General features: G+C 37.7%; 2 protein-coding genes across 2 annotated transcripts; one reads left to right on the forward strand and one right to left on the reverse strand.

The window, feature by feature from the left end:
• Positions 1 to 1,671: 1,671 nt before the first annotated feature.
• LOC128244140 (piggyBac transposable element-derived protein 4-like) lies at positions 1,672 to 3,351 on the reverse strand. Its single transcript, XM_052962155.1, has one exon. The coding sequence runs from the start codon at positions 3,349 to 3,351 to the stop codon at positions 1,672 to 1,674; it is 1,680 nt and encodes a 559-aa protein (XP_052818115.1).
• A 2,412-nt stretch (positions 3,352 to 5,763) lies between these two features.
• LOC128244141 (uncharacterized) lies at positions 5,764 to 17,129 on the forward strand. Its single transcript, XM_052962156.1, has 6 exons — positions 5,764 to 10,119; positions 10,768 to 10,929; positions 11,671 to 11,796; positions 13,580 to 13,653; positions 14,007 to 14,151; positions 15,747 to 17,129. The coding sequence occupies exons 1-6, from the start codon at positions 5,766 to 5,768 to the stop codon at positions 16,562 to 16,564; spliced, it is 5,679 nt and encodes a 1,892-aa protein (XP_052818116.1). The 5' UTR covers positions 5,764 to 5,765; the 3' UTR covers positions 16,565 to 17,129.
• Positions 17,130 to 17,165: the final 36 nt, after the last annotated feature.

Genomic DNA, 17,165 nt, shown 5'->3' on the forward strand with positions numbered 1-17,165 from the left:
AATTGCCACGGCTGCCACGGTGTGGATGAGAAACGTAGTAGGTCGTAGTAAAACGGGGTAAACGCAATGACACGTGACAGTACGTAATAGGCCGTTACACAACTTATAAATCATCCGTAGGGGGGCGGGAATCATATGTAATCCCCGGCATCTGAAGTTCCTTTCTAGTTTTGTTACGTCGTGCTTCGTTTTGTCACGGTTTTCACGGCAAGCTAAGGTGGACGATAGCCGTTTCGTTACGTTTCATTTGCGGTGGAAACACAAAATCGTCTTCATCTTGGGAATTCATGTTTACTTGACGAAGTATTCTGATACAGTAATTGCTGTTGCCTGTGGGATTTTCTTTATACCGTGGACACAAACGTAATCCAAAGCTCTGCGGTGTTCGCGTTCGATGCATAGGAGGCCTTGACAAAACGTGGAAAACGCATCAGACCTTGATCAAGACGTGAACAACGTGAGGGATCCTATCAGAACGTATCAGACCGGGACGCAACGTACATGCATCCCTGGTAGACCGCGCCCAGACCTAAGTGCGCCTTGGACGAACCACTTTTTCGCCCCTACGGCTTGTCACGGTTACCATGATTAAACGTGAGGAAACTTAGCACAACCTAACAAAACTTGTTTATGGAGACAAAAATGGCCAAAATCCCATGGCGCAACACGTTTCGGGAAAACGGGGCTGTCGTGGCCACCGGGAACATAGTGTAAACGTAGCATTACTAATGCACCAGTCAATTGTAACCACGCCCCCCCCCCCCGCCCAGGTCCGGGGTTATACCGGGGATAGCCGGGGAAATGGGCCGTGTTTTTAACTTCCCGGTGGCCCCGCAGTGCCGGGTGATTGCAGTGGTTTTGTATTCGCGCCAAATGACATTTTTCTCTTTTCAACTTTCAGTTTCACTATCAAGTTTCAGAAGAAACAACAAAAATAAATCGATGTTTATATTGCCGATATTACTATAATTGTTCTTTAAAATATATGGCAAAGCAATTCAAAGGTATAAAATAGAACCTTACTGTACTGTACACTGACAACGATTTAACTATATCAGACAATTCTCCTTTCACTTTGATTAAATTTGTCAGGAAGTAAACGGGCACCTGTTTCCTGCGCATTTAAGACGATGCTTGTAGAATGATTATTTTCTGTTCGCATTACAAACTTAAATATCTTTCTTTTTATTTTAGCTAATAAATAAAATATATTTAAACGAAATAAATAAAATATCAATGTTGATATTTCTTTTTTGGCATTGTTGATTTTCATAGCCATCGTAGTTGTCGAAAACTGCCGATGTCATCCGTTAATTTACATAATGAGCGGAGTTATTGACGTCATAGAGTTTGACTGCTGCTAACAGACACAGTTACTGGTTAAAAACTGATCGATAATTACTTGTCACTTCAGGCATTATTAATTTTTACATGTGTTTATATTCATTGATTAAATAAACAAACATTCAGCAGACCTTTCCGATTTAGTCGCTCCAGTCGCCTTAAAGGACGCATTCTTAAATAATAAGGCATGGCAAAAAATAAAAAACCATGTGTTACGCATTTAATTGGCATGGTCTTTTTTAACTCACATAAGGAAAAAACGGTAGCCCGGTCGGGCTAGTTTCTGTGGAAAATCGGTAGCCCCAGCTGAAATTTGGTAGCCTCGGACTATCGGGCTACCGCGAATTTCGAACACTGATTACATGTTGAGCATCCGCTCTGTGTAGCTCGCACGCGGACACCGACGGCTGCCCTTGAGCGACATTCCATGCAGGACTTTTTCTTTTCAAACAGTTTTGATTTTATTTCATGTTGCTCCCGTGGAACAGGTGGCAAGTTTTCAATGTTCGTCAATGGGGCTGCACGAGAAGCCTTATAATTTCCTATCAAGTCCTCGGCAAGGTCTTCCACGAAATCCTGGAACTGAGGCCATTCCCGCTGAATGACTTCAGGATTGCTATCACGTGCAATGATGTAGGCGTTATGTGCAGCAGACATCTGCATGTGGTGAAACAGACGCCGCCACCACTTCCGTGATCGATGGTTGGGCATGTAGTATCCCACCATCTGATCAAACAGATCCACCCCTTTCATGTGTCGCTGGTAGTCCTCGATGGCCTTTGGAACCCGCACACGCTGCTGTTGTGAATTCCCCGATCTTCGATTGACGGTCCCAACAGCATCTGGATCATGGAATGAAGAGAGCACCATCACTGGCTTGGTGTCCTGCCAGCAGCAAGCCATAACATCATCCTTCTGGGCCACTTTGAACTCGTGCTTGGGAAGTTTGACAATCTTGGGGAGGAGTTGTGGAGGCAGACCTTTCCGATTTGAACGTACCGTCCCACATGCATAAATTCCAACATTCAATAGTGAAGTAAACAAGTCGGGACTTGAGTAGAAGTTGTCCATGAAAACACGTACATTAGAAAACCTAAGATGGTTTGTGAGTTCATGAACTACTCTGTGGGAGAGCCCTTTCCCCTGCACTCCTTCTTCTCTCCCTGTGTATATCTGGAATCTGTGGAGGTAGCCAGTGGTACTCTCTGCCAGGGCCCAAAGTTTAATTCCCCACTTGATTGGCTTTGACGGAAGGTACTGGCGAAACCCCAAACGTCCCTTGAACTTGACCATACTCTCATCAACTGTCACATTTCCATAGGGTGTGTATGCATTCATGAATTTGTCGTTTAGGTAGGTCATCATAGGTCTTATCTTTCGCAATTTGTCAGGAGTTTCTTGTGGTTGCTGGTTGTCCGTCAGGTGAAGGTAGTGCCAGATGAGGTTGAAGCGATCCCTCGGCATGATGCTGTTGAAAGAGGTTGTAAACATCCTCTTGCTGGTTCGCCAGAAGTCATTCCTTGCTGGCAGCCTGAGGATGCCCATTACAAATGTCAAGCCAACAAATGCCTTCATGGTGGGTTTGTCAACTGGAGTCCACTTTGGTGCAAACCTGGATGGGGGATTTTCAGCTCGCTGTTGGTCAGCGTAGCGGTTAGTTTCCTCAACCAATATGTCCCAGAAATCTTGGCCCCATAACAAGTCAAAGTAGTGTGCTGGCCTGGCTTCCTCAGGGTGAAGTTCTGCTGGACCACCACGCTTAGTATACCCGTTGGGCAACCTTGGGCTGAACATCTCCGTCACCCAATCATTTTGAAACCCCTCGAAATCATCCTGGTAGTCTTGATCGTCATCAAAAAACCTCAACCAAATGTCATCATTCAATGTTTCGTTGTTGTTACGATCTCTATCGACGTCTTCCAGGTTTGTACCTAACAAGTTCACATCATCTGCATCACTATCAACTTCTATGTCACTACCATCACTCAAGTCTAAAGTCCTATTCATTTCCACCCGCAAATCGCAACGAAATCGTAAAAAAACAGCTTTAATTTAAGTCAATTTCTAATTTTTTCGATCACTTCCGCATTATAATTTTCTGCGCATCTTGCTGCGCATAACTTCCGCTAATACCGGAATACGTTTAAACCGGAAACAATTAATCGAAAGTGAAAGTAAATGAACTTGAAGTTGAGTACGTTAAAAACTACGCCTTTTGGTGGATCCCGAATGTAAAGGGTAACTACACCAAAAGGTGTATCCCGAATGAAATGGGTTAAAGGAAAAGCTTGTTAACACTATTGAAGTCACATTTATGACTGTATCTTCAGGACACTTGGTCAGAATGTTAATATTAATAATCTCTAGGTCGAGTTCCAATCTGGGTCTAGTGTGGTCAAAAACTAGGTCACCAGGTCAAATTGAAGGAAAAGCTTGTTAACACTCTAGAGGTCACATTTATGACTGTATCTTCATGAAAGTTGGTCAGAATGTTTATATTAATAATCTATAAGTCAAGTTTAAATCTGGGTCATGTGTGGTCAAAAACTAGGTTACCAGGTCAAATCACAGGAAAAGCTTGTTAGCACTTTAGAGGTCACATTTATGACTGTATGTTCATGAAACTTAGTCAGAATGTTAATATTAATAATCTCTAAGTCAAGTTTGAATCTGGGTCATGTGCGGTCAAAAACTAGGCCACCAGGTTAAATTGAAGCAAAAGCTTGTTAACACTCTAGAGGTCACATTTATGACTGTATCTTCATGAAAGTTGGTCAGAATGTTTATATTAATATAAATAATCTCCAGGGCAAGTTCGAATCTGGGTCATGTGCGGTCAAAAACTAGGTCACCAGGTTAAATTGAAGGATAAGCTTGTTCACAATCTAGATGTCACATTTATGACTGTATCTTCACGAAAGTTGGTCAGAATGTTTATATTAATAATCTTAAAGTCAAGTTTAAATCCGGGTCATGTGCGGTCAAAAACAAGGTCACTAGGTCAAATCATAGGAAAAGCTTGTTAGCACTTTAGAGGTCACATTTGTTACTGTATGTTCATGAAACTTAGTCAGAATGTATATATTGTTTAGCTCTAGGCCAAGTTAGAATCTTGGTCATGTGCAGTAAAAAACTAAGTCACCAGGTCAAATTTAAGGAAAAGCTTGTTAGCACTCTAGAGGTCACACATGAAACTTAGTCAGAATGTTTATATTGATTAGCTCTAGGCCAAGTTCAGATCTGGGTCAAGTGCGGTCAAAAACTAGGTCACCAGGTCAAATTGAGAAAAAGCTTGTTAACACCATAGAGGTCACATCTATAACTGTATCCTCATGAAAGTTGGTCAGAATGTTTATATTAATAATCTCTAAGTCAACTTCGAATCCAGTATATGTGTGGTAAAAAACTATGTCATTAGGTCAAATCATAGGAAAAGTTTGTTAGCACTCTACAGGTCACATTTATGACTGTATGTTCATGAAACTTAGTCAGAATGTTTATATTGATTAGCTCTAGGCCAAGTTCTGGGTCATGTGCAGTCAAAAACTAGGTCACCAGGTCAAATAATAGGAAAAGCATGTTAACACTCTAGAGGCCACATTTATGACCATATGTTCATGAAACTTGATCAGAATGTTATTCTTGATGCTGTTTAGGTAGAGTTTGAAACTGGGTAATCAGAGGTCAAAAACCAGGCCACTAGGTCAAATCGTAGAAAAACTTTGTAAACACTGTAGAGGTTACATTCTCTCTTTGATCACCATGAAACTATGTCAAAATGTTTGTGTTTATGAAGTTTATGTCAAGTTTGAAACTGAAACACTTATTTCACACTTAAATTGGAACAGGTGAGCGATACAGGGCCTTCAGGGCCCTCTTGTTGTAATTTGGATGTGTCGATTGTTCGTTATCTAGACTTTTTTCTTAGGTCCCAACAAAGTCAACATAACAAGTTTCAACTGTATCATAATTTTGATAAATTTTTATTTCTAATAATCCGAAGCTCCTGTTAGTACTGCTTACTTCAATAATTCCATTATTAACTTATAAAAAATCTTCAATATCCAAATGTTATCAATAAGTTTGCATTATTTTCATATATATGTTCACAAACTTAAAGTCATTAATAATGTTGTTAGGCTGTTTTTTTAGAGAGAAAAGGAGTTAAGGTATTGTCATAGTCTTGGTGGTGTGGTTGTTGAGGTTAAAATAACCTAATCTTGAAAAACGATATTTGGGATATTTTCAGGTACATGTGTTGACAGAAAATGGAGCAGGAAAAACAGTCAGATAGCAGAATTTTGTTCAACCCAAGCAAGAAGGATGCTGAAGATGAAGAACTAGAAGAAAATGAAGATTATGTTATGGACACTGATGAAGAAAATGTTGAAATTGATGTGGAAAATGTATTTGATGATGGGATGAATATTGTGAAAGAGTCCAGAGATGATATTAATGAAGATCGGGATGTAGAAATGGATGACATTAAAGGCAATGCTGATTGTGAAGGTGAAAAAGAATACGAAGAATTGAATAATGATGATTGCAATATTCATCAGCAGTCTGTTGCTGTTGATAAGAATACAAGTTTGCCACTGTCCATGCCAAAAAATTGGATGCAGGTAGAGAGATTAAAGCTACTGCAGAGGCAAATGATGAAATCTAATCGAATGTTTCTCAATACCAACAATAACACAGAGGCTGAAATTAGTGACCATCTAACTGATGTGAATAACAACAGTGTTCAACATGATCGAAAACACAATAAAATCTTGAACATAGATATTGTACAACTGCAAGATGAAAGCAGTACAGACTGTTACTCCAGTGATGATGACCAGTTGATTATTGACGAAGATAAAGAAAGTTCAAGTGACAATTCCGAAGGAACTGGTAATTATGTCGGCGATGCTGGATTTTCAGATGATTCTAACAACAATGCTTGGAGAAATAAAAGAACATACCCAACAAAGCTTGAGAAACAGGGAAGAAAAGAGCTTTATGAGCAACTATCTGTTATTAGAGAAATAAAGTCTGATGAAAGAGATAAGAAGTTGCTAGCAAGGAAGTCTATCAAGGAAATTGATGTTGGTGAGGTTAATAGGACAGTAGAATCACCAGAAAAGATAGATCTTGGCCCATTATCTGTATCAGCAATAAATGACTCCTTGAAAAACATTATACCTTTAAATATTGATGAAACTCCAGAGAAGAACTTGCCATCATGTAGATCAGATGATTTAAATGGTAAAGATAGTCAAGGAAATACAGCAAAATTAGTATTGAGATACCCTAAGAAAAAGAAAGAAAGGAAATGCTACAATGTATTTCAGCCATTTGATTATTTGTGTGAATCATACACTGTGAAAAGAATTCCCACCACTGCTGAAATTGAAACAAATAATGAAGCAGGTATGTTGAGAATTGACAAGAGAGGTGAATATTTAGAGCAATGTGATGATGGAAATATGGGCGCAAGTCACAATGGAAAGTCTCCTGGATTAAGATTACCATTTCAGGGCAAGATGTTAACAATGTCTAATTCGGATCATTGTCTGAAAAGTACACCTCTTAAACAAGAAAATGCAAAAGAGGCAAATGCAATTGGAGAGGAGGAAAATTATCAATTCAAATGCAAGTCTGAAACCGATGTAGAAGCAAACTCAAAAATATCTGAATCTTTTCAATTGGATCATCACAAAAGAAGGGCAAATGTATTGACTGACAATGGCAATGAGTATGAATTTTCTAATTCTGAAGAGCTGGGGAAAAAAGGTCCACATTTTTCTCATTCTACAAATGATAAAATCACAAATGAGACAGCTGCAAAATTAAAGTTTAAAATTGTAGAAAAGAGAAACGACCTCTTGAATACACTTTACAAAAGGAAAATTGAATTGTTAGAGAAAGAAATGGAGTTAAACAAAACCAAGATAAACGTGATTGAAGAATCTCAGAAGAACAGGGATATTTGGTACTCAAAGTTTGATCTTGACCATGATGATGATCTGCAAGACAATTGTGTTACAGAATCCCTACTTAAGTGCTGGCCTCATATGTGTAGAGGGAGAAAGATGGTTCTTCTGGAAAAGTTGAAGCAAGCAAACAGAAGGCAGGATTCAAATGAACACTTAGTAATCAAAAACAGTCAGTCAGATGGTGAAATACCTTCTTTACAAAATGAAGAAGACTTTGACAGAAAGTTGAAAGGTGGAGATATACATAAGAAGAGCGCTGCATCCATAAGTCAAATGAAAATTCATAAAGATAGGGACAAAGATGTCATTCAAAACGTTAGAACAGACAGTGTTATAAATGTTGGGAATATGAAGGCTCCAGTTGGATCCAAAATTTTTGGATCAGTGAAAAATACAAAATCAAGCAAGTTTGCAACTAAGTATAAACCATTTCTTGCAAATACTGAAAAGCAAGGTCCAAGTTCAGCTGCCATTGAAGTCCAAAGCAATCTGAAATACATGACTGTACCAGGCGTAGTTCCAAAAGGGAATGGACAACAGTTTATAATTGCAGTCACTCAACCCAAGCAAAGCCATACATCTTTGATAGCTCCTGGTAGATCAGGAGCGCAAGGACTACAAGCTCCTGTAAGAATACAAAAAGTTACTGACAGTCAGTCAGTCATACAAGAAGCAAAAATATCTAGCCCAGCATCATCAGCTATGGTGAGACATCCCCTGGCCTTTTCTCAGGTAATGTTTAGTTCAAACCAGCCTTATTTGCTGTATGCCTCACCAGCACAAGCAAGTGCAGCTTCCAAACTTTCGAAAAATGGGCCATTGATGTCCTCTGCAAAGCTAACTGGGCCACAAGTAATGTCTTCAGCAAACTTGTCACTGGTAACAATGCCAAAATCAAACTATCAAGCATTGACAGCAATGGCAAGCAAAGGTGGAGGAACAGATTTAAAACAAAATGACATTGTAAAATTGTCATCAGGTTCATCAGCACAGCCAAGGATTTCTCACATTGAAGTTGTTAGCGAAAGACAAAATACATTAGGGACGAATCAATGGCAACAGACAAGCCAAGCTTCGATTGCTTCCCAAGGAACTCTGGGTTTAAGATCGATCTGCACATCAGAAGGCAGCGGTCAGACTGTTCAAAGACCTATTCCAGCTTTATTACCTTGTACAGGTGAGCCAATAATGGTTCCTAGAACAGTAATTAGGTTTATCAATCCTACAACAGGAAAGCAAGTTATGGTACAATGCCCGATGGCTTACGGTAAAGCTCAGCATTCAACCTTACTGGCACCAATGGCTGTAACTAAGGTATCACAACCTATAAAACTTGAATCTTCTGATCAAACTGGCAAGACGACAGCAAAGATAGTGAAGTACAATAAAATTCTTGAAAATGAACCTACAGTGTCTGCCTCTGTCATTCCACTGGTGAAAGGAACAGTACCAGTGTCCCTATTTGCTGGTTCTATCGATGTGTCCACTTCTAGAATCCCTCCTTCAAAAAGTTATCATCCATTCTCCAAAGCAAACAGTCTTGCGTCTACAACAGTGAATGCAATGTCAGTCCAAAGTCCTGTGTATACGTCTCAAGTCCCTGTTATGGTTGCAAAGAATAGTATAAAGCCTTCATTTGAAAACATAACTGTTGCTTTTCAAGATCAAATTTCAAAGCCAATAAAACTTGAGACACCCACAACATTTGATATCAAAGTGTCGGAAGCCAAAAATGTAAATAATAGTGTTTATTCTTCTGCAATCAGTAGCAGGAATGACTCAACCCTTACTGCTCTGAGTTCAATGGACAGTTGTTTGATGCCTTTAAAGAAGAAGAAGAAAGAATTATCAAAGCATGGACAATCGTCTGAGAAAATATTGTTGAAAGACAAAAGTTTGCTTGAATATGTTGGCAAAGATAAAGATGCAATTCAGAATGGTGACAGCAAAGATTCAGAGACAAATGATAGGACAGAAAGTAAAACAATGTGTTTGCCAATAAGATCCCCAGTACCTTTTTTAGATTTTCCAGCTAGGATTGTGCTATCTAAAAAAGCAACTCAAGGGCAAACAAAGGCTAAAATTGTTGCTTCGCCTCCCAAAGCAAAAAGCGATTCAGGTCAAACATCAGAACAATTAACAAAAGATGGCTATTTAGTATCTATTGAAAGCAACAAGCCAGCTGTTTCCGAACAAGTCAGTAATGCAATTCTTATATCGTCCATGAACCAAAAACCTGATAATGAAACTTCAGGTTTTGAAATGAATGAAGAAAAGAATGCTGAATCAAACTCGCAAGAAGATGCAAATGAATATAATGAGTCAAGTCACTCCTATGGAAGTTCTGACTTGGAGGATTATAGTTCTTATTTGTCAACGATGCAAGGAACTGCATCAAGTTTCAAAAGGAAAAGTCAATTGATTGAAAGCTACTACACTGCAAATGGGAGAAAGCAGTTTGAGGAATCAAACATGGATCCAACGCCTACCTTTCAGATCGATGGCAGTTTTAAATCGTCAACGTCCGAGCCGTCACTGAACAATGAAATACCTGGATTGTCTTCTACTAAAACTTCTTGTGAGAGTAATGGATTAAGCATTTCCCATGAGGTACTGACAGAAAGTCATAATTTACGCGAAACAAATGCATTCCAAGACCAAGTGAGAAGTATTGTTACACCCACAAAGGACAATAAAGAGTGGAACAGTGAAGCAGAATGTAGAAGAATTGCCAGTACTGCTGAATGTCCAAGTACTGGCAAGAAGTACATCAAGTCCAAGTTCATCATATTGAAAGGTAATGATACATGTAATCAGTTTAATTTCATAACAAAATAGCATTTCTGTTTACACAGAAATATGCACTAGTTTTGAATAACTTTAACCCTTTACTTCATGTATTATCAAGCCATATTAAAAAAATTCTACCATTAGGAGTTTAGTTAAGTTAAAATATTTGGAAGTATGGCCCATCAGTCCATTGGGCCATTTTTAGAAAAGGTGGACCAGGGACAAAATTTGGCCATAACTGTCATTGCGTTATAGAACTCTTTTTGAACTTTGACAATTAGAATTAGAATCAACAATATCTGAAATGCTATGCACAAAAAAGATGAAAAAACATCCAGTATTTTGAGTCAAAGGTAAAATTGTTTGGTCCTTTTTTTGTTGAAATTGTTTTGTTTCTCGCAGAACACTGTCAATATTATTCCTATTCATACTAGTTTGTAAATTTTCACTGAATAATGGCATTTATATGTTGAATGAACAATATTAAATCATTTTTTTTTTTTTTTTATTGTAAACATTATTTTTTGGTGCCAAAAAGCTGGCAGAAAAAATTAGGGACTGTAACCATTGACAAGTAAAACTTCGATCAAAACAATGAAGAATTTATGATAATGAACATTTACAATGCAATTTATGTTAAACAAAACTACTCCAGGAGAGATCATTGACCAATGGCTGGAAATCAAGAGGAAGACGGGGTATGGCGAGATGTCAGACCCAGACTTTGTACACTATTTACTGAGGTTGGAGGAGAGGAGACAGGACATGGTCACCAAGGGTAGCAGTGTGGCTTGCAGTGGGGAGTGCAGCTCACCAGGTCAGGATAGAATGTTTGGTATTATACCCTCCCTTCACAAGGTAAAGTGGGGGGCTATTTAGGAATCATGGGCATTGTTACATCCGTCCGTCAGCTGGTCCATCCCATTATTGTTCTGTCCATATCATTCTCATTCATGGTCCGATTTTAAAATTATTGGGAAGAAGTGAACACCACACAATGAGGATGTGTACTCGCACAAGACCTAGCCATGTCCCTTCCTTCAAGGTCAAGTTCACAGCAAACTTTCTGTGGTCTGTAAGTCAGTCCCGTTTCTGTCCAAAATTATTTGGCAGAAGTGACCACTATAGAATGAGGACATGTCACGCACAAACTTGGTACACCAGCTGCCAAGACAATACACCCATGCATATCAAGGCCCATAACTCTTACTATAACAATTGTAGAGTTATGCCACACGTTTGAGTGGAAACAAATTGTTGGCTTTTGTTCCACAAAGCTCTTATGATATTACCTTGTTCAAGTGCAATAGAGAGTAGTTCTTGTTTACAAGTCTGACTTCAGGTGTTTTAATGATCCTGGGTGATACTTATTTATTTTTTTGAATTGTACTAAATAGTTTACTTTCTACTATATGTTTTGTCTCAAGTTTTTCATAAATTGCAATGCTTTATCGATAGTGGAGTGATTTTAATAGACTTAAAATACCATTAAATCATATAACAGATGTTGACTAAATTGTGCCAAACTTTTTAGTTGTTTGTAAATATGCTACATTAGCCCGTGCCGCGAACCTAGACCTAGATGTTAACAACAATAGTTCCTGTTTGCCAGCCACATCCAGCCATTCAGATGTCCAATGCACAGATTTGCCTGATGGCCAGAAACAGGGTAGCATCAATATAGGTAAATTTCATTAGTAAAAATTGTAACTGATATGTTTCTTTTTGGGGATGTTATCTGTATGTAGTTGCCACTTTAATTCACAATTCTGCCAAAATCTTTGCATGTTATGAATTTATACCACTTGTGTATACCGTATTATATCATGTATAGGACGCTAGCATAGATAGGACGCAGGCAAAAAAATAGTTGAGAAAACGGGTAAAACCCCTTAATATATAAGATAGGACGCAGCGGAAAAATGTTAAAATCGGAGCCGAAAAATTGAGGTTGGTAAAGTATTTATAACATATATTGAAGTAAAAATCAAACAAAAAATTGTATATTAGGCATATTTCGATAACTGTCTTGTGTATTTCGATAATTATCGTCGTATTTTGGTAATTTAGCGTACATAACAAAGATATATGTCTTGACATTTTGAGAACATTCACGCATATTATAAGACTTATACAAATGCCGTAATAGTCCCGACTGAGAGTCAACCGTTGCAACCGTTGCAATAGTCCCGACATGCCTTCTGAATGACAGTCAACCGTTGCAACCGTTGCAATCGCAACAAAACTGTATTGTCAAAACTGAGGATTGTTTTGATAAGGCTTGTCGCTGCGCGGATTAAAGCATGTAGGCATAATTAATGCGTGTCGGTAATTAGTCTTGCCAGCGGAAGGCACGTCAGGTAAAGTGCGAACAAACAACCATTTTTCTAATGACAGACAGCGGGTGTTTTTCACACCTTCGCACATTTGAAAAGATTTGATATTGACAATTATGCTACTTTGCGTTATGCACATTCCTTTATTATTTTTTTAAAACAGTAACATGCAACAAAATGTTTTGTATAATATCGAAACATTAAAATCATGAACAACGATTAATTGATATTAACCTCCTTTCCCGATTTTCCGTTGCCGTTATAACTCAATCCAGTTAAAATGCTGACTCACATCGAGTTTTTGTGAGTAGCGCCCCTTTTATAAAAAAGTAAACACTCGTATTTTTTTTTCAATTTATTTCTCAATAAATCATTTTAAAGAAAACATTCAATATATTTCTGCGTGTGTTAACTTGCGTGATTTTACCTATGTCAGTTGTTCTCTTCGGTGACGCAGTACAGATACTTACTATTACCGCGTTCTTCCCCGGTCCAATATTTTCGACCCGAAATGGACTTGGAAAAAACAGATGCAATTCTAATAGCATAGAAAGGACGCAGGCACTTTTTAAGACGAGAATTGGGGGTAAAAAAGTGCGTCCTATGCATGATATAATACGGTAGTAATGCTGCAACCTTCTTGCAGCCACTGTATTACAATTTTTGCCTTATCATAAAAATGGGCATTTGGGGAGCATCCATCACATCTAGCGATACTCTTGTTGTTTGTTTGTTTTTAAATTAAATGTCATTTTATCACTATTGTCATAGCATTGGTCTACTTAGTCTTCATGTCAAACCTTAACAGCATTTGAATATATTTGCTTAAACTTTCAAATTTACCACTTGTCATTGATCATAATCTGAGAGTTGAATGTTTGTATTACATACAATTGGTCATGTACAATGTACATATTTTACCAAGCATATATTTTGTTTCTTTCTCATAACAGTACAATTACAGGCTTTTATTGAACAATTAATAATAATAATAATAATGTTCAGCTTTTTCAATTACTATTCCAAGTTGTAAGCATTGGTAAATAGAAGTGTTGCTAACAGTTATTAGTATTGCTTTGATATTAAGTTACAATATCAGGTGCAAATTACTAATTTCTTATTCAATTGCAGATGGTTTGTCATCTCCATCCTCTAGTAGCGGAACACTGTCAGTAGGAGGTTCACCAGACAAATCCTGGTCAGAGGTAGCTCACATTACATTTGTCTATCTTGAGGTAGTTGCTCATACTACTAGCATTCAGTTCACTTAAATTTATGGTTATTTATACATAATTATTATATGGTGGTGGTTCACCAAAGGTTTGTGTCACTATTCTTGCAATTTTATTTAAAGACTATAAAAAAAATCTCATGATACTGCTTTTGCCTTGCCTGCAGTAGGTTTGTAAATTGATAACTATTTGCAAAATAACTGATCAAACTTGAAATTCTTACTGATTGAAATTTGGTTTTCTGAAAATCTCTCTGAAGTACTCAAAATATTGGACTGATTGATATTCTTTATTGAAAGTTAGCTGTTCTGTATGTGAACTTTTAGGTCTCAGCATCGCTGAGTGATGAGAAGAGAGGCAAACGTCCACTGGACCCGACATACATGCTGAGTCCCCCATCAGCCAAGAAGCCACGATTCTTCTCTGATGCCACACAAAAGCAGATGAGATGGGCTGCTCAAGTATTAAGAGGTGGTCACTTTTAATGTTTCAAAAGATTTCTTATTTTCTGGTTTGCATTACATTCTCTTTCCCTATAAATCTCAAATATAAGATTTTATCAAATACTTTTCAGTGGTTTATATAGATTAATTAGGGAATAAAGAAGATTTTTCACTGTTTTAAAAAAAATTTGCCTGCTGTTAAGTTCTAAAACAAATATCAGGGCACACAGGGAAGGGACACAATTTCAATGATGTAATTTCCAAAAAGACGTTGCGTCTGCATTATTCTTGCGCAAACAATATGGCGTACTTTTAAAAAAATACATTAATTGACCTTTAATTACCTTGTTAGACATATAATGAATAGAACAGATGTTTGTTTCTGTGTAAAATCGTAGTATATTTCAACCTAAAGTAAAGGAATCCACGCCACTATTGAAATCTAGCTTTTGGTGCTCACTCTGTTATATAAATGTGATCTAATGATCAACTTGAACCTATCACTGAAGTTTCATAGTCCTATGTCAAACAGTTTTCAAATTATTTTTGTGAACAAAGTTCTTCTCAGACTGTTGATGATGACCTTTGACCTTCTGACCTTAGAATTAATAGGTCAAGGGTAACCTACCACTAATGTGTTATGGTCCTAGGTCAAAACATTCTGGAGTTTTTGTGCTAAGATAATTGACCTGACTTTTGACCTACTAACCTCCAACATAAGGGTCATCTACATATCAAGAGCAACCTGCAAGTGAAGTTTCATGGTCCTAAGTCAAGCCCTTTCAAGTCATTTGCTGAATTTTTGCCATAACCTTTATCCTACTGCATTTAAAACAAGAGTGGACATTTACTGGACAAGGACAAACTATCATAAAATGGCATGGGTCTAGGTCAAACCTTTCCTAAGACTGTTAACCTTTAATCTATTGACCTCAAAATCAATATGGGTCATCAACTGGTCATGCCCATCCTAACAGGGAATTTTCGTGGTCCTAGGTCATATCTATTTTTCAGTCATTGTTTGGACAAAGTTTTACTTATAGAGTTGTCCTTGACTTTTGACCTATTAACCTACAAATTAATGTTTAATGGCAACCATCCACTGAAGTTTTTTGGTCCTAGGACAACCATTTCAAGTAATTATGCAGACAATACCTGATCTTATGACTGCAGTGGTCAAAATTTACACAAGCCCACAAGCCCTGCACTGGTAAAATGTCTTCCGGGCTTGCTCTAATTCTGAATTCTGAATAGTGAATTTGATGCCAAGCAATAGTATAGGAATTCGGGCTTGTTAATCCAAAAGTCTAGTTTCAATGACTGTGACTGATAGACATTCTCAAACATATGGGACTCTTCAAAAGAGAATAAATGTTTCAAGAGAAGACCATTTCCCTTTGACATATTATCATGAACATGTATGCTGCTAATGGATAATAGCAAATGGTTATATTCTTATATGATCAGTGTTTTACTCCATATATACCAATAATGAAAATGTGTATGTGAAATTTATGAAAAACAAATGGCTCCTTGTGGAAAAAACATATTTCTATGTGTGTATACACAGCAATATCTCTAGTACCACTATAAGTAATTGATTGATTGGTCAATTAATTTCAGACTTCCTGGACCAGGAGAGTATTTGTGACACACAGTTTGAGCAGTGGGACTCTGCCTACCTCAACAACATGCTGACTGTTTTCTATCTGTATGGCAGATCTCGTGATGGAACTGCATACAGCCCAGATGAACTACAGAGAGTGCGGCGAGCATTGTCACTCTACCTGGCTTCTGAGACAGACAGTAAGGCTGTCAGTGTTAGCATTGCACTGGATGAAGCATTCCTTTCATCAAACATGACACTCGCAAGAATAATGGCCAGCAGACCTGTGGAAGTACACAGATCTGAGGATTTTGAGAGCGCTTCTGTGATTTCTGATGAAGATTTAGAGAGGATGTATGAATCTGGTGCAATCTCAGATACAAATCCAACCACCTTACTACGGAAAGTATGGTTTGACATCACTTACCACCTGTATAAGGGTCAATTTCCACTGAAGGTTTGGAGGTTGCTGAAAAAGAATCATCTTGCGCTAGACAGTGATCAAAATGGTGTGTTCTATACATTCTCCAACCATGTGTTTGTTTCTGACAAGAAAAACTTGAAGATGTACGCTACGCCAGATAATCCTGATCGATGTCCTGTCAGATCAACATCCTTCTACTTGTCCAAGCTCAACCCCAGTTGTAATGACTTTTTCCAGCATCCTAAGCAGACATGGAGTTCTAGAACGGCAGTCTGGTATTGTGGCAGGGTGATTGAGGAGGAAAAAATGAATGAGATGATGATTAATATCTCGGGTGAGGCTAAACTGTCCATGATCTATACAAATGCAAGTGTCCTTGCTACTGCTAACTATCACAATAAAGACAAATAGAACTTGAGACCAATGCAAACTATATAAAACATTCGAATCTAGCCTCTTAAATCAGGTCTACTGACTGATCAAATGTTCCTGTAAACAGCAGTGAACATTTTTTTCTGGGATGAAGATTTTGATCGCATATATTTTGTTTTCATATGGGATAAAAATTGTAAATATAATGTAGCTGCATTTTGTGACATTCACTTTAAGGTCCGTATTTGCAACTCGAAGCTTTTTAAAGAACAACGTTGACTTATTGTCATAGGTGTCATATTTGGAGGTTGCGGCATGCATTTTTTTCAACCATGGCTTTAATTAAAAACCTGTTTTAGATATTCAAATTAGACTCAATTGCCAGAGACAATAAAGGCCCATGACTCTGGCTTTTATAATTGTTGAGTTATGCCCCTTTTCAAATGAAAAAATCAACAACAAAAGACAAATGTTGGCGTTTCCTTGCGGTGCTTTTTTGTAAAACATTATACATGTAGTGTTTTTTATGTATTGATATAGTCCTGAGTGCTGATGTTAGTAATTTTACTGTTATGAGTTTGTTTTACAATCCTGTTTTGTGTTATATTGAAAAAGCATACATGTATGTTCCTAAATTGTG

The sequence above is a fragment of the Mya arenaria genome, chromosome 8, assembly GCF_026914265.1.
Source record: "Mya arenaria isolate MELC-2E11 chromosome 8, ASM2691426v1".
NCBI lineage: Eukaryota > Metazoa > Mollusca > Bivalvia > Myida > Myidae > Mya > Mya arenaria.

Excerpts from the sequence above, each read along its gene's own strand:
- LOC128244141 (XM_052962156.1), top strand. The coding sequence starts at position 5,766 with ATGAATATTGTGAAAGAGTCCAGAGATGATATTAATGAAGATCGGGAT. Across the intron at positions 10,120-10,767 it reads CAAGTTCATCATATTGAAAG|GAGAGATCATTGACCAATGG; the intron begins GTAATGATACAT and ends AAACTACTCCAG. Across the intron at positions 13,654-14,006 it reads CAGACAAATCCTGGTCAGAG|GTCTCAGCATCGCTGAGTGA; the intron begins GTAGCTCACATT and ends GTGAACTTTTAG.
- LOC128244140 (XM_052962155.1), bottom strand. The coding sequence starts at position 3,351 with ATGAATAGGACTTTAGACTTGAGTGATGGTAGTGACATAGAAGTTGAT.